Source organism: Callospermophilus lateralis, chromosome 4, assembly GCF_048772815.1.
Source record: "Callospermophilus lateralis isolate mCalLat2 chromosome 4, mCalLat2.hap1, whole genome shotgun sequence".
NCBI classification, from domain to species: domain Eukaryota; kingdom Metazoa; phylum Chordata; class Mammalia; order Rodentia; family Sciuridae; genus Callospermophilus; species Callospermophilus lateralis.
The window spans coordinates 71,355,013-71,372,669 of NC_135308.1; the positions used below are offsets into that span (position 1 = coordinate 71,355,013).

The following is a 17,657-nucleotide window of genomic DNA, read 5'->3' on the forward strand; positions in this document are numbered from 1 at the left end:
AGTATCAGTGGGGAGATACACAGGGAACACAAGGTTGCCATTCTACACACAGAAGAGCCATTGCAAGCTTTAGGTCTTTTAAAAGCATCATTTAAAATAATTTCCTTTAATACACAAGAAATATACAAGACAAAAAGTAAGTCTGATAAAATTCTAAGTCCCAGAGTTGGTAGTTTTGGAGGAATCAAAGAAAATAAGCCTTTCCTCAGTCTCCCTGGGAAAGAAGGGGTGACAGGAAACAGAATATCACCAGGCCCAAGGTGAATCCAGTATAGGGGTGACACAGGGCCTAGCTCTCTACCAAAGCAAAGTGCTGGTTTTCCTTGTCATGGTCCTGGCCTTGCTCCCATGCTCGTCCTCCAGTTTTCAGAAGTCGTCCAGTTCCAAGAATGGTTCCTTCCTTTAATTCCCTAACATTTTCACTTAGGGGAGAAGGTCGCTTACCCTGCAAAAGGCAGTATGTGAGTTGGGGGAACAGGGATAGATGTTGTTCAGGAGAGGGAAGACCTGGGTAAAAGGGCCTCCCACCCTCTATGTTGGATATCTTAGTAATAGCTTTCACCCTTTCTCTTTACCTGCCGTGGTGTCAGGGTCCCTGGGGAGTTGTCATCCTGCAGGATGGTGAGGGGGGATCTCCCTAGGACCTTGTTTGGTTTCCGTCTACTGCGCTTAGAACCTAGGGTGAGTAATGTGTTAAAGCAAGTACTCAAAATAGGGGGCTTGCAGTTTATTTTCCCCATACTCATCCATGTACATTATCCCAGGATATTATCCTATTTTCTCTTCCCTATACCTTGCCCTTAGATTTTATACCTGAAGATCGAGGACTCTCAGGGTCTTTTGAGAGCTTGTCTGAGCTCTGGCTGGCCACAGGGGTTTCTGTGGGATGTCTTGCATCCTCTTGGGAAGACACCTGTTTGGAAGGGAGCTCAGTGTCGTTCCAAGGTAGCACCTGGTCCTCAAGGGATAACTGGGTATCCAGAGGCAAGTCCAATTCAGAAGATGAAGGTACTCCCAGGGGCAGAACAGATTCTGGGGGAGGATCTGATTTGGAGGCTTCAGTCTCAAATACTTCACTCAGCTCTCTCATCACTGGACTCTGAGGGTCTAAAGGAAAAAAAATTACTTAAGTAGTCATCTTCTTTTAGGATACAAATTTATAATGATAGAAATCATTCAGCAAGGAGGGAAAGATACAGGAACCTTAGGGCTTGTGTCTGGATGGTTGAGGGAATGGGAAGAATGAAATCAAAGTGAGAGGGCAAAATGTTGATAAGAGTGAGATGCAAACTGGGGATGTAATTCAGCGTCAGAGCGTGCAGTAGGCCCCAAGTCTGACCCCCAGCACCTTCCCCTGCTCCAAAAAAAAAAAAAAAAGTCCTGAAAGGATGGCTTCATCACCTTGACTCCACCCAAGAATAATAAAGGATGGCCTCATCAACACTCCCTGGGTCCAACACTTACCTGCACTGCTAGTCTTCATAGGTGTCCGTGCAATGCCAAGAGTAGGTGAGCGGGGATCTGAGTCCAGGGCCTGTTTTGGACATTTCAGCTGTTCTCCTGCTGGTAGGCTTGACTGTGGGGAGCTCTCCACCTGTCAGGACAATAGGCTAGAACAAGTCTGGGCCCTGATTTTCTTATCTCCTCCCCATTTTCCAGGCAGGAATTGCTAACAAGGCTCTCAGACATTCAACCTACCCCATGCAGAATGAGCATGTAAGAAAATAAGACTCCGGTGGGGTGGGGGTATGAGGGCTCTCCCAGAATCAGGTTAGGCAGAGGCCCAAGGATTCAGTTTCTCCACCTTTTTCATGATGGCCGAATACCTGGATGGGAGTGCGCTGAATGCCGGCACTAGGTGAACGAGGGTCCGCTACTCGAGCCAGATGCTTGTTGTGCGGTGGAGCCCGCGCTGGAGTAACTGGGACGCTCTTGGCTGAGCCCATCTTCACTAGGGGCGGGGCAGGGCCCGGCAAGGGTAGAAGATAGGATGCCTGTGAAAAGTGACTCAAGTCTCAGCTCTTACTGCGACCATGTCGGACCTCTGACTTCAAATCACTCAATTTTTCCAGCTGAGGAACTTCCTAGTCACTGGCCCAGAGGCCTCTGCAGGGTAATGACTACTCTATGAGTCGTTTAGAAAAGGACTCATTCTGGGTCTGCCGGATCTTCTAACTTATTCATTAATTTACTCAAATCACTTACCGGGCCCCAACTGGATTTTTGGGTGCACACAAGCAAGCGCCAGACTCAACTCCCGAAGCTAGGAGTTTCAAACTTCCCGCCACGCCCCTCACCCTTACTCTATTGGCTGTTTTGACGTATGCTCCCATAGGCTTGCTATGTGAGACCCACCCCCAAAGAAGGAAGCCATTGGTCTATGAGGATGTCTATCATAAGGACTGCGGAGGAAAGGGCTTGGTTTGCCCAAGGGTGACGCCTCCTTGGTAGGGGGGACTCTTTTTTATTATCGGTCTGTGAGCTGTACGTGGTGAAATTTTGATTAATGCCAGTCTTCACGGAGACCTCTAGTTTTAAACACAAATGACTTTATTAAATAAAGTAGAACCATGAATGATTACGTTATTATTCACAAATTCAGATAGTTATGGTGGTCTTCCTGAGACGAGACGGTAATCCTTATTGGTTGACGGAGTTATCACTCACGTTAACCCTCTCAAACTCCGCCTCATTGGAGACCTTCTGTTCAAATACCAAGAAAACAACCACCCTTTTACTTTCCGATTGGACGAAACCCCAGGAAAGTTTCGGAAGTGGAGAGGTTTTAACAACCGTCGGTTTCGGCTCTTCACGCGAAGGAACTGCAAGGGTCCCCGTGTCCGAGCAGTCGCAACTCTGGAGACCACCTGGCTGCTCTACATGCGCTCCTACCCTGGAAGAGTGGGATTGGTCCTTTTGACCATCAATTGCATTAGGAGCGCTTTTCATTGGCGTTAACCAAGAGTAGGGCAGAGGGCGGAGCGCTAGCAGGCTGGCTGCCTCCAACTGCCATTCTCGCGCGTCTTGCCTTCAGCGCATGCACCTAACGAGTAGTGCTCATTGGACGGGAGAGCAGGGGTGGGGGACTGGGAACGGTGGGAGCCGCCGTGTGTGGAGGAGCTGCTGCCGGTGTCATGGCGGAGCTGAGTGAGGAGGCGCTGCTGTCAGTGTTACCGACTATCCGGGTCCCCAAGGCTGGAGACCGGGTCCACAAAGACGAGTGCGCCTTCTCCTTCGACACGCCGGTAAGCCCATTCCCATACCCGCAGAGAACACGACTTCCTTCCATCGCCCTGGTCATTCTGCCGGGGCCTGCAAGGCTTGCGCTACCGCCTCCGTGCGATGCACCCTGGGATTTGTAGTCTCCCACGCTCCTCTTTGCCGTTGCTTTTCATTAGATGGGTCTGTCCTGTGACTACCGCCCCCGGAAGCCGCGGTGCTCGCCTCGCCCGCTTCGGGTCTCGTGGAGCACTGTGGGCATTGTAGTTGCTCACTGCCCTCGTTGTCGTTCTAAGCTAGGGTTGCAACCCAATGGTCGGACTACATCCTCCATCGGCCCCTTGCGAAAGCCTGGGAGTTGGCCCTGCCTGTCGCGCACGGCTCTCCGGGTTTTGTAGTTTCATGTCGGAGGGATGGGGGCGACTCCCCAATGTTCTGGGCCGGGGTTGGGGTTGAGAAGGTGGGGACTGCAGTTGGAAGCGGCTAATAGTCTGGAAGTGGGCTGTGAAGAAAACCGATTCTGAGGAAGACGGAGTTAGCCTCCACCCATGGCTAATATGGATAGGGGGCGGGGAGTGGGTCATTAGTGGTAGGGAAGAGAGGAAAAAGGAAAGGAAAGCTTTAGTTCTTTCTCCTTTGAAGTGAACTACGGCTGCAGCCCCCTCTCCTCCCCCCTCCCCGCCCATCCCAGGGAGTTGAGAGAATCCCTTTTAAAGTATTCCTACAGGGATGCTTTCTTTCTTGGAGGATGTTAGGGCCCCCTTCCCATCCTTCTCCCACTCTTGTCTACTTAGACAAAGCCGCCACCCACACTGTGCTTCACGTTTTGCAAGATCCCACCCGTTACCTCCCTTCCTGCCATTCTGCCTTCCTCTGTCACCGTCAACCTGAGACTAGCCTCCAGGCCTGAACAGAGAGGGCAGCAGCTTGGTTGGGATCCGCCCCCCTCACCACCCCTCCCCTTAAGCCACTGCTGGGCCCTGCCCAGGGTGTTCAGCCAGACCAGCTCGTGGCTTGAAAACTGCAAGTCAGAGTGGAAAGGCTTCATTAATGCATCACCAGTGCTGAGTATAGCAGCATGATGTGAGGCCCAGTTCACGACCATCACTGTGATTTGTGGTTTGCTTGGTTGCTGGATTTTGATCCGGGCCAGATATTGTGCTGCTTCTCTGAAGTCTGGGTTTGGCAGAGGTAAAAGAGGATGCTTGGAGCAGAGCTCCAGGGTTCCCAATTCATGGTAAACCATCATCTTTTATTTCCAACTGAAGAGTTTAATCATTTAGGAGCTCCCACTGTCCTCCCAGGAGGGAAAGGTTTTTCTTAAGTACCAGATGGTAGAAGTCAATGGGTCCCTCTTTATACTTCATTCTCTCTTTTCTCTCTCTCTCTCTCCTTAGTAACTTCTTTGCTTAATACAAAAAAGTTTTTTTTTCTAATTTTCTGACATTTTCCCTTTTTCATTCCAAGTCAGAATATCTTCAGTGTGGCCTAGTTTGCTAACCAACTTCTAGCATATTTGGTTATCTTCAAATCATAATAAAAAGAAGGCTTAGCTGACCTTCCTGTTAGAGATGCTCTATTTGTTTTATGAACATTGCAGTAATAGCATTGTAGGAAGTGGTACAGAACAACTGATGGGCCCAAGAACAAACTTAGACAGTGCCCTTTATTTAATAACAGAGCAGAGAAATTTTATTTCAGCTAGAGAATGCCTGTTGCTTAAAGACTTGTAACTGAGGCAAGACACTATTTTTTCCAGTTCCCTCTCCCACCTTCTCCAGCTCTCTTGTTTACAAAGGCCTTCGCAGACTTGCTCAGCTTTGAGGGGTAGACACTTATCTTCTCTTGTTCTTCTTGAGTTGTATGTGTTCTAGCTGTTTCAGCAAGTATTGCTAAATTGTTCTCAGAAGGGGTGGCTTTGTTGTTGGAAGTTGAATTTCAGTGGGGATCTTATTGGTCAGAGGGCAGGAGTTGGGGGCTGGTGGCTGTAGAATGCTGGACTTCCTGGCCTTACTAGACAGGTTCAGGTTTAGCTGTGAATCTCAAACAATGCATGGTTCCCTGGAGCCAGGCTTCAGCAGGAGAGGAAAGGAAGGACTCAACAGTATGGACCAGTATTCAGTTTTCCTGGTCAGTATGGGAAAGGAAAGGTCTAGGCTCTTAGCAAACTCAGGGTCAGGTGTATTGTTCTGTGCTGGAATTTCTGTTTTTCCAGTCTGAAAGGTTTTCTAAGTTATGGAGATCAGATAAAGTTTGTTGTGGTGTCCCAGCATCTGACATCTTTCCTTTCCCAAGAAAAGGACCCCTTTTCCCTCTGAGTATAATCCCTGGCCCTGGAAGCCTACATTGTTTGATCCCCATTTATTTTCTAGAACTCTTGGCCCTAGGAAAGAGATGAAGGGTATCCTGTGTGATTATTGGGCTCCAAAGCCCAAAGGGGGAGCAAGAGGTCAGATGAGGGGCTAGGGTTGTAGCTCAGTGGTGGAGTGCTTGCCTAGCACATGGAAGGCACTGGGTTTGATCTTCAGCACTACGTAAAAAAATAAAAATAAATAAATGAAATAAAGGTACTTAAAAAAAAAAGGGAAGCTGGGCAAAGTGGCGCACACTTGTAATCCCAGTGGCTTGGGAGGCTGAGGCCAGAGGATCATGAATTCAAAGCCAGCCTCAAAAAAGTGAGGCACTAAGCAACTCAGTGAAAACCTGTCTCTAAATAAAATACAAAATAGGGCTGGGGAGGGGATATGGCTCAGTGGTTGAGTGCCCCTGAGTTCAATCCCCAGTACTCAAAAAGAAAAAAAAAAAAAAAGGGAAAGATCAATGGTAACTGAGAAATGTTTCTCAGCTTCTTGGTGTCCTTGTTGGCTGTTACCACAGTCACAGAAGGAAATGGAGGAGAATCTCAGCCATCTACCGTAAAGTCCTAAAAGGCTAAATAAGTTGCCAAGGGCCCCACAGTATTAAGAAAATAGAAACCTTTCTAGAAACCAGCATTTTCTGACTCCATGTCCTTGGTTTCCCCACCTGGCCAGGCTTCATCCTCCTTGTGTTTCCTTCCTTGCCTCGTGCCCTGCAGGAGTCTGAGGGTGGCCTCTACATCTGTATGAACACATTCCTGGGCTTTGGGAAACAGTATGTGGAGAGACATTTTAATAAGACTGGCCAGCGCGTCTACCTACACCTCCGTCGGACCCGGCGCCCGGTAAGCCCAGGCTAGGATAAGACACTTTCCTTAGGGTACTCATTTTGAATCTGTTTGATTCTGACCCCCTGTTGGCCTCAGTTTCTCTCTTTCACCTACTTTTATTTATGTCATTAAATCTTGGCACAAATGGGTTAGGACTGTAGCTCAGTGGCAAAGACCTTGTCTAGCATGCATGAAGCACTGGGTTTGATCTTCAGCACCACATAAAAATAAACAAAATAAAGGCATTCTGTTCATTTATAATTACAAAAAAAAAAAAAAGCACAGATGTTTTTTAGCTTTAGTCCATTCAGAGATTAACCACTAAATTCTCTCCATCTTCCCCATTTGTTTTGTCCCTGGTGCTCATTGCTGATCCTGCCCTTGTCCTTCATTGTAGAAAGAAGAGGACACTACTGCAGGCACTGGTGACCCACCACGTAAGAAGCCTACCCGGCTGGCTATTGGTGAGCTCCACTGCAGTCCTAGTCTCCCAAGTTGGTCTTTCACGCTCTCAGTGGTACTAGGAAAGCCCTGGGTCTGAACGGTGGCTCTAGAGCTCTGGAAGGGACAAAGTAAAGTGCCACATTGAAGGAGGGGCATTGACCTGTAGTGGTTGCCCTACTCTCCCTCTTTTTCCCTGTCCCACCAGGTGTTGAAGGCGGATTTGACCTCACCGAGGAGAAGTTTGAATATGACGAGGATGTGAAGATTGTCATTTTGCCAGATTACCTGGAGATTGCCCGGGATGGGTTGGGGGGGCTGCCTGACATTGTCAGAGATCGGGTATGAATGTCTTCCCTTCTCACCAAAGATGCTAGGGCAAGAAGGGCTGGAGTAGTGGTGGCTTGGGCAACACTGACAAAGCTGAAGACCAAGTGGGAAAGCAGCATGTCAGAAGGGGTTCGGTATTGTCTGACCCTCTGCTTCACCCAGGTGACCAGTGCAGTAGAGGCCCTACTCTCAGCTGACTCAGCCTCCCGAAAGCAGGAGGTACAGGCCTGGGATGGGGAAGTTCGGCAGGTATCTAAGCATGCCTTCAACCTCAAGCAGTTGGACAACCCTGCTCGGATCCCTCCCTGGTGAGGCCTGGCCCCTCTACCTCTGGGTACAACCCCCAGAGCAAGGGCAAAGAGTATACCCTTTGGGGGTTTTGGTGGGAGAGAGGCTAGGGAGTGGGACAGGGAGGGAGACTTGGGGGACAGTGGGAAAAAAAAAGCAGGAGACATCCAAAGGAGAGGAGAAGAGTGGGTTCTTGGACTGACAGGGAGCCTGTAGAATCTTCTCTCCCTATCAGTCCCATATATCCCTGACCCATATTTTAGCTAACTTTCTTCTTCCTGGGTAGTGGCTGGAAGTGCTCCAAGTGTGATATGAGAGAGAACCTGTGGCTCAACCTGACAGATGGCTCCATCCTCTGTGGCCGACGCTACTTTGATGGCAGTGGGGGCAACAACCATGCTGTGGAGCACTATAGGGAGACAGGCTACCCATTAGCTGTCAAGCTGGGGACCATCACACCTGATGGAGCTGGTATTATTCTCCCCCTTCTACACTTAATTTTTCAATTGTTACTCATTTTGTATGGTATTAATAATGCACAAATGCATTCTCTTTATAAAAATTAAAATACTGTAAATTTTCAACACTCCCTCACAAATCCTAGTCTGCTTCCTAAAGTTAACTGTCTTTATTTATTGATTATTCTTCCAAACTTATCCTAGTACCTTATGCTACAGAAATAGAGTCAGAATCAAACTTAATTTCAATCCTCACCCTGTTTCACTCCATCATCCTGACAGCTTATCCCAAAAGGACTTGTGACCTCACTAATATTCTTGGGAGCCAAGAGGGTGACCCTTACAGACTGTCCTTCTATCTGACCAAGGCCCCTCTGGAAAGGAGATGGGGTGGGTGGCCACGCTACCCTAATCCACATCCCCTGACTCCATGTCTGTCTTCTGTTCTAGATGTGTATTCATATGATGAGGATGATATGGTCCTGGACCCCAGCCTGGCTGAGCACCTGTCCCACTTCGGCATTGACATGCTGAAGATGCAGAAGGTGAGATCCTCATTAGCTTCCTATTCTTTTAATTTCTGCCTGAGGCTGAGGGGGGTTTTGGACAAAGCTTCCACAATTAACCCAGTCCCCATATATGTGGGCTTCCCTGGAAGAACTTTCTGTATATATATATATATATATATATATATATATATATATATATATTTATTTATTTATTTTATTTTATTTTTTTGGTCCTGAGGATTGAGTACAGGACCTTGCACATGCTAGGCAAGTGCTTTACCACTGAGCTATATCCCTAGCCCCTTGAAGAACCTTCTAGAATTATTATTTAGTTTTTTAAAAAATTTATTTAAAATACATGACAACAATGGAATGCATTACAATCTAGTTATTCTGTGAATGCTACTGAGTAGTTACTATGTGCTAGTCACTATGATAATACAAGTGTAGTCCAAGTTTTCATAGATTTATATTCCAGAAGGAAAGGTAGGCATTAGTTAAATACACAAATAAGTGAATAATTGAACTGTGAAAGAGAAGTGAGGGTAGTATACTGCAATACTTTAGAGCAAGGGAACTTGGCAAGGTCTAGGGAATCAGGGATATTTCCCTCTCCCTAAAGATGTGCTCCTCAAATAACAATCTGAAGGGCAAGTAGGAGTAACTTTAGAATGGAAAAACCATTTTAGATAGAAGGAGTCTTACTCATTTCATTCTCTCATTCAAGAAGAGGTCTGATGACAGCCCCTGGGATTGTTACCTGTGGCCTTCCAAAATGTGGATTGGTTGATAACTCAACATGCCTCCCTGATGAAGTCCATAATTCCAATAATTCTGGGTTATAGCTGGGTGTCATCCTAAACTCGGAGAGATCAGTATAAAAAAATACAGGGCTGAGTTCTCATCTGGTTTAAAGTGTCACTTCCCATATAGACGGACAAGACGATGACTGAGTTGGAGATAGATATGAACCAGCGGATTGGTGAATGGGAGCTGATCCAGGAGTCAGGTGTGCCACTTAAGCCCCTCTTTGGGCCCGGCTACACAGGCATCCGGAATCTGGGTAACAGTTGCTACCTCAACTCAGTGGTCCAGGTGCTCTTCAGCATCCCTGACTTCCAGAGGAAGTGAGTGGTTCCCTCTCCCCACTACTGACCCGTTTGCTTAACATCCCCAACTCTTCTCCTGGTTACTAACCTCTGGGCATATTCTTCTTCAGCTGCCCTCAGTACCTGTGTATTTGATCTCAGTCTTAAATAGTTTCTATTGGTGGTGTGCTGTGAGGAGAACAAGTTTTAGAACTGCCCCAACACACACATCCATTACTGATAGTGTAGAACACCAAATCCCAGGGCCCTCATGGCCTACTGATGGCCTCAAGGGTTAGCAGGTGATCTTTATTTTAGGCAGTGACATCAGATGAACACCTAACCTGGACATGTAGTACTTTGGGGGGAGAGAGGAGAGCTTAAGACATTAATGTAGAAGAAAGGCAGATTCTTAGTATAAACAAGTTTACTATCTAATTGGGAAACAGAATGTGAGAGCTTAGAATGTGTTGACAAGTTCTGTCCAATAGAATATAAACTCTATCCTAATTCCAGGCTGTCTTCTCCCTTCCCTGGCTTTATCTCAGGGAGGAGGCAGGGAAGAGTACCTTGGAGGACACTCATGCTGATTTAGTTGAGAAAGGGAGAATGGACAAGTTGCTGGGGAATTAACCACAGTAATTCCCCACTTTGGGTTGAGCCTGTTTATAGAATTAGTAGATAAATTGTTCCCTTCCCTTTTCTTCAATGGTTGGGTTAGATGTCCCTCCAGTTATCTTCCTTTGACCCTTAGGTACGTGGATAAGCTGGAGAAGATCTTCCAGAATGCCCCGACAGACCCTACCCAGGACTTCAGCACCCAGGTGTATGTAGTCAGGTCCTATGTATAAAGGCATTTGAGAGTCACAGCCTATGTGCCTGCTTGTTTGCTTGCTTTTTTTGTTTTTTGGTACTGGGCTTTAAACTCAGGGATACTTTACCACTAAGCCACACCCCCAGCCTTTTTTATTATTTATTTGAGGCAGGGTCTTGCTGATTTGCTTAGGGCCTTACTAAGTCACTGAGGTTGGTTTTGAACTTGAAATCATCCTGCCTCAGCTTCCCAAGTTGTTGGGATTACAGGCATGTACCACCATGCCTGGCCAATATGCCTTCTTTCTCTTCTGTGACCATCTAGGGTGGGCAGCAGTTGAGCCTCTAGATAGTAAAAGGTTTTGGGTGACTGCTTTTGAACATGTTGTCTGCCTTGAGCTGGGTTCCTATGCATTTTTTCCCCCCACATTTTTGAGAGTTGTCTAAGGAAGTCCATGAGCAGGGTTGAATTGGGGAGGAAAAGATAAAGATAGCTGTGAGAACCTCCAGTTGACTGAAGCTAAATGGTTTCCTTGGCTATTAACACAGGGCCAAGTTGGGCCATGGCCTTCTTTCGGGAGAGTATTCCAAGCCAGCACCAGAGTCCGGTGATGGGGAGCAGGTGCCAGAACAAAAGGTAAGTTTGGGATTTTTTCACTTTCAGGATCTGGAATTTGGGGGAAATAGGTTTAGGAGATGTCTAAAGAAGGCCACTTGAAGGCCTCAGCCCCAGCTCAGTCCCTGTCCTGGCTCTTCCTAGGAAGTTCAAGATGGCATTGCCCCTCGGATGTTCAAGGCCCTCATTGGCAAGGGCCACCCCGAGTTCTCCACCAATCGGCAGCAGGATGCCCAGGAATTTTTCCTTCACCTTATCAACATGGTGGAGGTAAGGGCTGAAAGATGGCAAAGGGTCCACACTTCACATTCCTTCACTCTGCCTTCAGTTCACTCTCACTCCCTCTTGCCCATCCTTTCCTTTGTCCACATCAACCCAGTCCTATCTCTGTAACCTGACAATCTTTCACTGAGCCTGCCCTATGAGTAGTGTTTGTTTCTGAGGAGAATAGTCAAGACAAGTGATAATCGTTACCCTTGATGGGCTTGTAGTCTAATTGAGGATAGACCCAAAGAAAATGGCCCAAGCAGGCTACAGATATTGCTCAGTGGTAGAGCCCTTGCCTAGCTGGGTTCAATTCCCAGCATTGCAGAAAAGAAGAAAAGAAAATGACAGAATAAGCACCTAGCTGGGAGTTGTGACTCACACCTGTAATCACAGCAATGCAGCAAGGCTGAGGCAGGAAGATCTCAAGGCCAGCATCAGCAACTTAGTGAGATTCTGTCTCAAAAATAAACATAGGGGGCTGAGGATGTGGCTCAAGCGGTAGCGCGCTCGCCTGGCATGTGTGCGGCCCGGGTTTGATCCTCAGCACCACATACAAACAAAGATGTTGTGTCCGTCGAAAACTAAAAAATAGATAAAAAAATAAAATAAACATAGGGGGCTGGGGATGTGGCTCAAGCGGTAGCGCACTCGCCTGGCATGCGTGCGGCCCGGGTTCAATCCTCAGCACCACATACAAAGAAAGATGTTGTGTCTGCCGAAAACTAAAAAAATAAATAAATATTAAAAAATTCTCTCTCTCTCCCATCTCTCACTCTCTCTTTAAAAAAAAAAAAAAAAAAAAAACTTAAAAAAATAAATAAATAAATAAACATAGGGACATAACTTAGCAATAGAGTGCCCCTAGGTTCAGTCCCTAGTACCACAAAAAGAAAAATATAAGCACCTTCCAATACAGTCCCACAATGCTATGATGGGATCAGAATTGGGTCAAGAAGATGTTTAATTAAGGGAGGCTTTTACTCTCCTCTTGCATCCCCATGCCCGCAAATAGTCATCTTCCATCCATTTCCCTCTCCCAGTGAACCAAGGTTGTTATGTTCCTTGGCTCCCCACACCTCCCTACCCTGCCTTTTTCCCATAGAGGAATTGCCGGAGCTCTGAAAATCCTAATGAAGTGTTCCGCTTCTTGGTGGAGGAAAAGATCAAGTGCCTGGCCACAGAGAAGGTTAAGTACACCCAGCGAGTTGACTACATCATGCAGCTGCCCGTGCCCATGGATGCAGCCCTTAACAAAGGTGGGTTGCTTGTTCTGCTAGGCCTTAATATAGATGAAGGCAAAGAGGCAGCATCCTCTAAGAACCCAGTATCTGATTCTCTTCACCAGAGGAGCTTTTAGAGTATGAGGAGAAGAAGCGGCAAGCTGAAGAGGAGAAGGTGCCATTGCCAGAACTGGTTCGTGCTCAGGTGCCCTTCAGCTCCTGCCTGGAGGCCTATGGGGCTCCTGAGCAGGTGGATGACTTCTGGAGCACGGCCTTGCAGGCCAAGTCAGTAGCTGTCAAGTAAGTCCTTTTAGCCTGGGCTTAGGCTGCAGGCCTGTGGCAGAGTAATTCCTAAAAACATATCTGCCTCTTGGCTATTTTTAATCCTTACGGTTGGATCTCAGAGTTGAATCTGAGGAATTAGTGATCCCTCCTGAGGGAACCAGTAGATCCTGACAAGGGTAGACATGGGTGATGAACTCTGTTACCTCATCCTGTACCATTAGTCCCTCTTCTTTCGTAGTAGAGTCTTTTTCCAGTGTGGCCTCTCTGTATTTCCTTCCTCTGTTATGGCAGAGCACAGGCACTTAGTATCAGCTCTGGGCAGAATTTGGACTTCCAACAAATGGTCTCTGACACAGGCCTAAGATTAAAGGAATGCTTCAGTCTCAGGGATTCAGCCCCCAGGCCTTTGCTGCACTTGCCAACAAAACAGCCCTCCTTCTGGCTTCTACAGTTCCTTTGTTGCTGGAACCAGATGCCTGCCTAGGGGAGGAGGAGGAGTGTGGAACATTTACTGGGACTCTATTCAGGAGAGGCCAAGCCCCAAGGTAGGAGTTTCAAGAGAGGAGAGCCCTGGGGTCTCTGGGTTCCATCATATTCTCTCTTCCTTAGGACCACACGGTTTGCCTCATTCCCTGACTACCTGGTCATCCAGATCAAGAAGTTCACCTTCGGCTTAGACTGGGTGCCCAAGAAACTGGGTATGGTGGCTGGTATGAGGGTGGTGAAGGAGAAAATGCTAGAGAAAGAAAGGACCTTAGTACATATAAACTAGTATTTCTCAATGGGGAAAAAAATTATCTTAGATATTTCAAAATGTATTTAGTTTGAAAAGTACTGACTAAAACTATTAAAAGACTAATTTGGGGCTGGGGGTGCAGCTCAGTGGTAGAGGACTTGCCTAGCATGCTCAAGGTCCTGGGTTCCATTCCTAGCACTGCACCAAAAAAAAAAAAGTAGTTAGCTGAATATGGTAATATGGTAGTACACTCCTATAATCCCAGCAACTTGACTTGGGGAAGCTGAAGTGGGAGAATAACAAGTTTGAGGCTAACCTTGGCAACTTAGATTCTGTCTCAAAATTAAAAAATAAAAAGGGTTGGGTATATAGCTCAGTAGTAGAGTACCTCTGAGTAATCCTTAGTACTGCGCTTATGCATCCACACACACAATCACACAACTTTGACTTTATAGTTATGATTTACAACTGAAAATTGATTCTTTTTGGTTTTGGTCTTATAATTGATAAGATGTTTTCATTTTGATAATCTTGAAACAGTTAATTCTCATGACTCTTACAGGTCCCTTGCCATAACTTGAAGACTGCTGGTTTACCTTCAGTTTCTAGATAAAGAAGTTAAGACCCATAGCAGTACAGTCATTTTGTCTCACAAGCCAGAGCCCCTGCCTTGTCTTTAGTCACAGTGGTAGATCTAGGACTAGAATCCAGCTCTCCCGACTCCTGGACTCACTAGTATTTATGTTACATTGCAATTCCAAAGTTGGTACTGCTTTTAGCAGTCCCTCATTTCAGAGTAATTCCAGGATATGGGCAGGGGTTTGCGAGTTCCAAAGTGCCTTTACAAGTGAGCCTCAAGGAGCTGCTGAGGTGGTCCTTTTCTTGCCCTTCTAATTGTAGATGTGTCCATTGAGATGCCAGAGGAGCTAGACATCTCCCAATTGAGGGGTACAGGGCTGCAGCCAGGAGAGGAGGAGCTGCCTGACATTGCCCCACCCCTGGTCACTCCGGATGAGCCCAAAGGTAGCCTTGGTTTCTATGGCAACGAAGACGAAGACTCCTTCTGCTCCCCTCACTTCTCCTCTCCAACATGTTAGTGACTCTTCTTCCTGCCTGTCTCTCTACCTTGCTGATTGTTGGGGGGCTTCTCTGCCTGCCTCCCCTGGCCCTGTCCTTTGTGTTTCTCCTGTCCTCCCTTTCATATTTCTTCTGCCCTCTTTGGATGGACATGGAAACTGGAGCACTCCTGGCCACATCCTCATTCATTGTGGATGACAGTAGCCCTGATTGTTTTTCTGCTCTTGTTACCTCCTTGGTTATAGTAGGGTGGGGAAATCATGCTCCAGAAATGGTACCCATTCTGTGAGAATGGGCAGGAAATCAATAGTCTTTGAGATACCAGGCCCACATTATATTGTGTAGTCATTTTAGTTTTGGGACCAGGTACCAGTCCATGGAAGAAAAATACATGGAATGATTGATTGGGAGAACACTAGGGGCCTGATGTGTGGGAGGGAAGAGGGGCAAATAGAAATAGTGGCCTAAGAAGTCAGGTTACTGAGCCCACCATTCCCCACTGCAGCACCCATGTTGGACGAATCGGTCATCATACAGTTGGTGGAAATGGGCTTTCCTATGGATGCCTGCCGCAAAGCTGTCTACTACACGGGCAATAGTGGGGCTGAGGCCGCCATGAACTGGGTCATGTCACACATGGATGATCCAGGTAGACCGGTGGGTACATGGTTGGGTGGCAGGGTAGGACCTCCATCCTCCCCCAGAAACTTCAACCCCTTGACATTCACAGATTTTGCAAACCCTCTCATCTTGCCTGGCTCCAGTGGGCCTGGCTCCACAAGTGCAGCAGCTGATCCCCCACCAGAGGACTGTGTGACCACCATTGTCTCTATGGGCTTCTCAAGGGACCAGGCCCTGAAAGCTCTGCGGGCCACGGTATGGACTGTTCTAGCTAAAAACTTGGAGTCTCTGTGGACAAAATGGTGGGATTGAAGTTCATACTTGTCGAATAGGACCAAGGACAAGTGTAATGCAGCCAAGGCTGGGTGCCCTCTTGTGTGGCTGCAAAGTAGGAACTAAGGCTTCCCCTCACTGTTGGTATCCTTGCCCCAGAACTTTTTAGGAAAAATAACACTTCCCTCCTCTCCAAGAACAACAGTTTAGAACGGGCTGTGGACTGGATCTTCAGTCACATTGATGACCTGGATGCAGAAGCTGCCATGGACATCTCGGAGGGCCGCTCAGCTGCTGACTCCATCTCTGAGTCTGTGCCAGTGGGACCCAAAGTCCGGGATGGTCCTGGAAGTGAGTATTCCCAGGAAACAGGACAAACCTTGGTGGAAACTAGCCACTCTGCTATACCAGGTTCCTCATTCTAAGGCAGCTCTGCTTTCCTTAGATCCAAGGGGTCAGAAGCTTCTTTCCACTAAAGAAACTTATGAGGGTGGGATTCCAGGAGACTGAGATAGACTTTGGCCCAGGATACACCCCATATACCCTAAAACTCCTGTCCTGAATTTGATCTGTTATATATCTTTGGACTGTCAAGGGTCACGCTCCTATTTCTCTTCTGCTTTCTATCTTCTTCCTTAGAGTATCAGCTTTTTGCCTTCATTAGTCACATGGGCACCTCTACTATGTGTGGTCACTACGTCTGCCACATCAAGAAGGAAGGCAGGTGAGGGGCTGGCAGTGTGAATGGAGAAGTGGTGATGGGAGTGAGGAAGGATAACCTGGAAATCCCTAGCATGTATATGGGAGAGGTAAAGGATTCCCTGAGGGGGCATGAGTACACCTGAGATGGAGAGAATGTCTTTTGTCAGAGACAAGCAAACTGCAGCCCATGGGCTAAATCAGGCCACCTGCTTGTATAAATGAAGTTTAACTAGACATAGCTATGTGCTTTTTTATGTATTACTGCCTGTGGCCATTTTCATATGGCAGCAGGAAAATTGAGTGGTTGTATCAGAGATTAGATGACCTGCAGAACCAAAAATATTGACTGCCTGACTTAGAGAAAGTTTTCTGACCCCCTGCCTCATAGGAATTGGGGTGGGGGTTAAAAGGAGACTAGAGGAGCTGAATATACCAAATAGAGGAAATAACCCTTGTTATGAGATTGGGAAGCTCCCTTCAGACTAGTAGCAGCTGGACAATAGATATGGAGATCCAGGCAGAGAATGTTGGGAGCCTTGCTCCAGGATTACCTCCAGATGCCATGGCTGAGAGATGAAGTTAATGCAACTTGGAGTGCCCAGTTTGTTCATCCTATTCTGTCCCTTCTCCTACCCCATCAGATGGGTGATCTACAATGACCAGAAAGTGTGTGCCTCTGAGAAGCCACCCAAGGACCTGGGCTATATCTACTTCTACCAGAGAGTGACCAGCTAAAACCTGCTCTCACCCCTTACCACTGAGGGCAGGGGACAAACCACCTGGTATGAGGGACAGGGGCTGAGGGATGAACTTCAGCCCCCTGCTCTGTACCCTTTTTTTTTTTGTCCCCAGCAGCAGGGAAGAAGCTGGAGGCCATAGGAGAATGGCCAAGCAAAGCAGAGGGGCATTCGATAGACTTTGGGGATAGAGTGGGAAGGGGACAGGAGGGGGCTGACCACCTGTCTGTAAGGAGACTCTGTTGGCTTCCCCTGCCCCTTCAATCCACAGTGCTCTACTTCTGTGTAACCCTGCCCAGCCCCTGGTGTAGGGGGAGGGGTCTTATTTGTGTCTGCGAGTGGGTGTAGCTTTGTGCATCCTCTTCCAGGGGAGGGGAGCACCTGTGCCTCCCCTCCTATGTGTTTTCTTCTGTGTGGTTGGGCAAGGAGGGATATGAGGGAAATGGGGACCCCCCCTTGCCCTCCTGCCTCAGTCTTTCCCCCACCCTGTCTCTTCCCTGTCCTCTGAAAAATGCCAAAATACACGATGTGAATAAAAATACAATGGCTAAACTGTCCTATTTGTTACCTTGGGGGAGACTTATCTTGCTGGGGAAGATAATTGTCCAGGGGACCAGATTCAGAAACTGTTGCTTCTCCCCAACTCCTAGACATTTTTCTACTTGTCACTAGCTTTAAAATTTTTGGAAAATTGAGTGTGAGGTGGGAAACTATAATAAAGTGACAAAAAAAAAAAAAAATGCAGAGCACAAAGGAAAAATAGGGGTAAAGAGCCCTTCCTTATGGCAGT

At 47.3% G+C, this 17,657-nt stretch overlaps 2 protein-coding genes across 4 annotated transcripts; one reads left to right on the plus strand and one right to left on the minus strand.

Annotated features, from left to right (window-relative positions):
• Window positions 1-289: 289 nt before the first annotated feature.
• Window positions 290-2,245, minus strand: Cdca3 (cell division cycle associated 3). The gene is made up of 6 exons (XM_076854085.1): window positions 2,206-2,245; window positions 1,827-1,994; window positions 1,465-1,594; window positions 814-1,107; window positions 576-676; window positions 290-445 (listed from the first exon to the last, which is right to left on the minus strand). Exons 2-6 carry the CDS (start codon window positions 1,944-1,946, stop codon window positions 290-292), a joined length of 801 nt encoding a protein of 266 aa, XP_076710200.1. The 5' UTR covers window positions 1,947-1,994; window positions 2,206-2,245.
• A 790-nt stretch (window positions 2,246-3,035) lies between these two features.
• Usp5 (ubiquitin specific peptidase 5) lies at window positions 3,036-17,409 on the plus strand. 3 transcript variants are annotated; one of them, XM_076854081.1, is made up of 20 exons: window positions 3,036-3,245; window positions 6,296-6,421; window positions 6,804-6,870; window positions 7,056-7,189; window positions 7,340-7,485; window positions 7,752-7,936; window positions 8,374-8,468; window positions 9,366-9,559; window positions 10,275-10,346; window positions 10,883-10,970; window positions 11,094-11,219; window positions 12,319-12,472; window positions 12,562-12,736; window positions 13,331-13,419; window positions 14,358-14,549; window positions 15,040-15,183; window positions 15,265-15,410; window positions 15,626-15,779; window positions 16,068-16,152; window positions 16,772-17,409. In XM_076854081.1, exons 1-20 carry the CDS (start codon window positions 3,135-3,137, stop codon window positions 16,863-16,865), a joined length of 2,577 nt encoding a protein of 858 aa, XP_076710196.1. In that variant the 5' UTR covers window positions 3,036-3,134; the 3' UTR covers window positions 16,866-17,409. The 3 variants fall into 3 exon arrangements, with proteins under 3 accessions (XP_076710196.1, XP_076710197.1, XP_076710198.1); XM_076854082.1 differs by having other exon boundaries at window positions 3,038-3,245; window positions 14,358-14,480; XM_076854083.1 differs by having other exon boundaries at window positions 3,164-3,245; window positions 6,252-6,421.
• Window positions 17,410-17,657: the final 248 nt, after the last annotated feature.

Excerpts from the sequence above, each read along its gene's own strand:
- Usp5 (XM_076854081.1), top strand. The coding sequence starts at position 3,135 with ATGGCGGAGCTGAGTGAGGAGGCGCTGCTGTCAGTGTTACCGACTATC. Across the intron at positions 10,347-10,882 it reads CAGGACTTCAGCACCCAGGT|GGCCAAGTTGGGCCATGGCC; the intron begins GTATGTAGTCAG and ends CTATTAACACAG. Across the intron at positions 12,737-13,330 it reads GCCAAGTCAGTAGCTGTCAA|GACCACACGGTTTGCCTCAT; the intron begins GTAAGTCCTTTT and ends TCTCTTCCTTAG.
- Cdca3 (XM_076854085.1), bottom strand. The coding sequence starts at position 1,946 with ATGGGCTCAGCCAAGAGCGTCCCAGTTACTCCAGCGCGGGCTCCACCG. Across the intron at positions 677-813 it reads TGAGAGTCCTCGATCTTCAG|GTTCTAAGCGCAGTAGACGG; the intron begins GTATAAAATCTA and ends TACTCACCCTAG. Across the intron at positions 446-575 it reads GGACCCTGACACCACGGCAG|GGTAAGCGACCTTCTCCCCT; the intron begins GTAAAGAGAAAG and ends TGCCTTTTGCAG.